This window comes from Salmo trutta, chromosome 5 (genome assembly GCF_901001165.1).
Source record: "Salmo trutta chromosome 5, fSalTru1.1, whole genome shotgun sequence".
Lineage (NCBI taxonomy): Eukaryota > Metazoa > Chordata > Actinopteri > Salmoniformes > Salmonidae > Salmo > Salmo trutta.
The window spans coordinates 10,188,757-10,193,972 of record NC_042961.1 but is presented as its reverse complement, the minus strand read 5'-3'; the positions used below and the strand labels follow the sequence as shown (position 1 = coordinate 10,193,972).

The 5,216-nt window shown below is 40.1% G+C and overlaps 1 protein-coding gene across 1 annotated transcript; it reads left to right on the top strand.

Annotated features, from left to right (window-relative positions):
• The first annotated feature begins 2,072 nt into the window (after positions 1 to 2,072).
• Positions 2,073 to 4,987, top strand: LOC115193639 (forkhead box protein G1-like). The gene has a single exon (XM_029752478.1). It carries the CDS (start codon positions 2,170 to 2,172, stop codon positions 3,241 to 3,243), a length of 1,074 nt encoding a protein of 357 aa, XP_029608338.1. The 5' UTR covers positions 2,073 to 2,169; the 3' UTR covers positions 3,244 to 4,987.
• Positions 4,988 to 5,216: the final 229 nt, after the last annotated feature.

Sequence of the window (5,216 nt, the reverse complement as noted above, 5' to 3'; positions counted from 1 at the left end):
TTTCCCTATACTGTTCCCTATATTGTTTCCCTATACTGTTCCCTATACTGTTCCCTATATTGTTTCCCTATACTGTTCCCTATATTGTTTCCCTACAGAACAATGGCAATGATTTGACTGAGAGGTTAATGTCATACAATAAACCATTTCTACAATAGCCCTATCTCAATTTAATACCAATGTGATTATAGCTAAATGGAGATAACGTACTATACATTTTAATGTTTTGAAAAAAGCAACTCTACCGTGTCACTATACAGGGGAAATTCACCAGTGCCAGGCCCAGGTAGGATAGCTTCAATTTTCCCCCCAGGCCTCAGAGTGGAAACGTGCCATTACACATTAGTTTGCTTATGTAGACCATTAAAGACTTGGTAGGCCCACATGTTCCATCACATGCCTTCAGTGCATCACCTATCTCCCAGCTCCAATGACCTGCTCAATTTAATAGAGTGAATAAGCAGCACAATACTAGAGAGGAAAAATGGGACTATCATTAATATTCAATTTAACCTGGAAACATGGGTGAACTCTTTGCTTCTGTAGAAAGAGGAAAACATAAAACACCAGAATAAAAGAACAAGTGTGCTTAACTCGGAATTATACGTACCCTATGTATAAAATTGTTTTCTTGTATGCAGTGTTGCAAAAGCACAGTAACTCAATGACCAACCTGGAGTGAAGACATACCTATTATTACCTTCAGCATTTCTGTTAGATTACAGTCCTTTAGACCAAGCCTTAGTCCTACCTCAGTGACACAAAATGTACAGAATTACCCCATAGTGTATAATAGTTTCAATAAATATATCTCCACAATGTACATTTTTAAATTAAAACTAAAATGTAATTGATATCTTAACGTCTTAAACATAGACAGGCAAATTATTATTTTATTTGACATAACACCCAAACCTGTTTACAATCATTTCAGAGAACCTCTCTTGTCCCTGGCCTGTTGTGTTATTCATTCTTACCCCAAAGGCCTACTAGTGGAGGCGCATCCCTTATGAAGGTGTTGGACATATTGGAAATACAGAGGTAATATAAATGTAATTCTTACTAAAAGTGTAAAAATCGATGTTCAGATGTTTCATATTGCATTTTAACAGTGCCTCTTCTTCCGGTTTCAAAGCACTTGACATGGTAAGGGGTTACTTTACCCAAATTCAACGTTCCATAATTTAAAATACCTCTTAAAATACCTCCGGTGAACCATTGAATATATTAAAACGAGCCAATATTATTACCTTCAATTCAAGGGCTTGAATGGGAGTGAACATGTACAGAAAAATGTAGCCTACGTAAACATTAACAAAACCCTCGAATTATAATATAAACCCTGGTTGTAGGCGCTATCGGCTTCGTTATGCACAGTCAAACATTTTTCTGAGCTCGAAAAATAAATAGGTTGTTGCAAATAATAATAGCCTTACGCAAAGTTGTTACTCGTATGGCTATACACAGCTCGTTAGTAGCACCAAATTCTGTTTGTAGGCAATTATTTTCAGTCACAAAACACTCCAAAATAGTGCGCTCTCAGCGCAGGCATATCATAGTACGCTACACTAGAGGCGCTGAAGTAGCGGCGTTCAGCCTGAATGGCTCTTTGATGTGCCTCTGACGTGGCCAGTACTCCAGCACAATACTATGATTGGAGCGCACCCACAATGCTCAAATCCCCCATTTAAATGCATTGTTTGCCTAAACATGAAACATATTCAAACCATCATTGTCCTTATTAAACGGAGCGGGGGGGGACTCGCCATGACAGACGATGAACGCTTTTACGCGCACACCACACATAGCCAGAAACAGTCACGTACGCACGCACCGATAGCTCGTGTGCACACACAAACACAGATGAGGTGATGGTAAACAGATACGGAAACTGAGCCATCCTGACAAATCAATATAGTGCACTGAAAGTCTATTTTGTTTCAACAATATCGAATGGGGAAGAGGAATTTGTTGACAGTTAAAACATCAGCAATCTACAGGCTCCTCCCCTTTGGTGATGTAGCCTAGTGATAAGACGCAACCTTCTTAATGACTAATTTCTCTATCCCAGCCCCGGCTCCTCTCTATCCTACAAGTTCCTTCATGCATGCAATGTCCTGATCCGATCGAGTCTGACCTTTTCGTTTTTAAACACAAAACCCGAGATTTATGTCAGTGTCCGGCATGGAAGATCAGAAAGAGCCGCCGATGGTGCACCGATCTACTTCATTTAGTATCAAGAGTCTGCTGCTTCCCTCAAAATGTGACAAACAGGACTCGGTGCTCCCCGAAAAAAACATTGTTTCTTCGGGTTCTGATTCGGAAAAATCTCTGGATCCTGATATGGAATCTGCACCTTTGGACCCAGAGAAACCGAAGGAGGACGACGAGGGCACCGAGCGGGCGACAGAGCCTAGCAAAAATGGGAAATATGATAAACCGCCATTCAGCTACAACGCCTTGATTATGATGGCTATCAGACAGAGTCCTGAGAAGAGACTGACTCTGAACGGTATCTATGAGTTTATCATGAAGAACTTTCCATATTACCGGGAGCACAAGCAAGGCTGGCAAAACTCTATCCGCCACAACCTAAGCCTCAATAAGTGTTTTGTGAAAGTGCCAAGGCATTACGACGACCCGGGCAAAGGGAACTACTGGATGTTGGACCCGTCGAGCGACGATGTGTTTATTGGTGGAACTACGGGAAAACTTCGGAGACGCTCTGCTACCTCAAGGGGTAAACTGGCGATGAAACGGGGACTACGCTTTGCGCCTCTCAGTTTGGGAATAAACGACAGGGCGAACAACCCTCTGTATTGGCAAATCTCGCCGTTTTTATCGTTGCACCATCCCCATTACAATGGATCATCTGCAGGATTTCTGAACCAAGGGCACGCGTATGGGTCTCTACTTCCCGGGGTGGACCAGCTGAGTAACGGGGACCTTACACGCCATCTAGGTGGATCTGTCGGTGCTCTGGGTTTGTCAAACAGTTACGGCGTAAGCACGTCTGGGCTACTATCGGGACAGAGTGGCTACTTTGTCTCAGGGAGCCAGCACCCGCCGCCGCATCTCCAGCAGAGCGCGCAGGGCTACGGTGTGCCGACGAGCTCGCCACAAACACTGATCTCGAACTCTCTAAGAACGACCCTACCGTCTTTTTCACCGGGAGTTTCTAGCGGGTTTCCAGGAGTGTTGTCCCATCAAAAGAGGGTCACTCCAAATGCTTTCTTAAACTGATTGCACAACTACAACATGGGGAGGACATATAAAAGCACCATAGAAATGGCAATTATAGGGTAAACATACAGTGATCACAAATTAGGTCAGAAACAATAATTCCTCAAAACAAATATGGCCATAGTAGCCTATGTATCCTGAAGTGCAACGATTTATTATTTTGCGTTGAAGGACAAACTTTGTTACCTGTGGGTTGTAAAATGTAACTATAGACTTGCCAAAGGTAACTTTATTCCGGGCTATTTATATCGTACAGATTTTCATTATTTGAATAATTTATTTATGTTTTGTATTTATTGTACAATGTATTTACATTTTATTGTCAGTGTATTCATCAGTAGGCATATTGAATAAAAAACATACAGCTTTATTCATTATTTATATGAGAATTAATTTAGAAATCGTTTTGGGGGGAAACGTCATACAGATCAGGGTTAAGACACGCGGGAAAAAATAAAAGCCTACAAAAGTCATATCTTCTCAGGTTCTCTGTCCAGAGACTCCAATGTAGGCTACTGCTGTAGGCCTATCTGTAATGTATGCTACACATTTTAGAGAGAAGTAGAGTTTTGTGTGTACTCTTAAATTAATGATAACCTATTTTGTCCTCTATTTTGTTGATGGGGCCGAAATAAGCACATGTAGATTAAAGGACATGACAGTGCAGGCCTCCTCCTCGTCTGAGGACTACCTACGTCTTTCATATGAAGCACTTGAAGTTTGTTTCTCGTTAAAACCAGTTCCGGTTGTCTTGGCCCTTGCCATGTTTGATAAAGGTGTTATAGGCTACTACCTATTCAGGTGTGCAAGTTAAGTGTCTGATCATTTAGTCCTATTACATCAAACACACATTTGGAAAACAGGTGTATAATATCCACACCAACATAGCATTTATCATCTAAATCAGTGGTTCCTATTTTTTCTTAGTCACGTCTACACCTTACAGTTATACACAATACGATAAGGCCTACCAGCTTCCTATATATAACCCTGACAAAATGACAAAAATGTAATATGCCCATGTGTGGCGCGGCAGGTAGCCTAGCGGAGCGTTGGGCCCCTGAGCATAATAACGTAACCCTACTTGCTCTTGTAAATCGCTTTGGATAAGAGCGTCTGCTAAATGACTCAAATGTAAAAAAAAAAAAAAAAAAAAAAAAATGTAAAAAAGTACATTTATCCTGTAAATTAAGACTATACTCTGAGCTGTAAATCGCCTTACGCTTTCAGTAATAGGCTATATCCAACCTCCCATTCTGAGAATAATGGTTTGATATGTCTAGGCCTATTCAAATAAATAGAACAACATCATTCATCATTGATACTTCTGGAATCTGGTTTGCATAACACTGGGGTTAGGCCTATAGAACCACAGTTTGGCAAACGCTGATCCAAATAAATAACATTCTGCATTGTTATTGTAATAACCAGTTAATTAAGATTCCATTATCCAATGGGCCTATTTACAAGCAAAATAGTATAATATTCAGGAGAGTAATGCGCTGATTTACACACATTCTGGCCTAACATTTGACAGATTTCTTTCCTTTGTTGGAAAGACTATATACAGGTTTATTTATTTCACAACATTGTATTTTGGATGTTGACGATTTTTTTGTAAATGTTCTTTCAAAGTTTTGCACTTTTTGTTGTTAGAATAGGCCTACCTGATGTATGAGTATTGTCTGTTTTTGTTGCTGTATGTTTGGAAAAAATAAACTTGATTAAAGTATAAGACATTACACTTTGCTATAGGTTTGCTATGTGTAGCAAGAATGAAAGAACAACACAAACCTAATGTACGGGTTATACATCCAGACACGCTATAGTCAGAGGAAAAATATGCAGCCTATGTAGCTAGCATACCAAAATATTTGTTTTATCAACGGAAACAAATATGCACATTTTTATGGCTGGAAAAGGATAGCAAATTCACAAGTCTTCACCCTAAAAGCATCTCATCCCATACTCGT

Coding starts and splice junctions, on each gene's coding strand:
- LOC115193639 (XM_029752478.1), top strand. CDS start 2,170: ATGTCAGTGTCCGGCATGGAAGATCAGAAAGAGCCGCCGATGGTGCAC.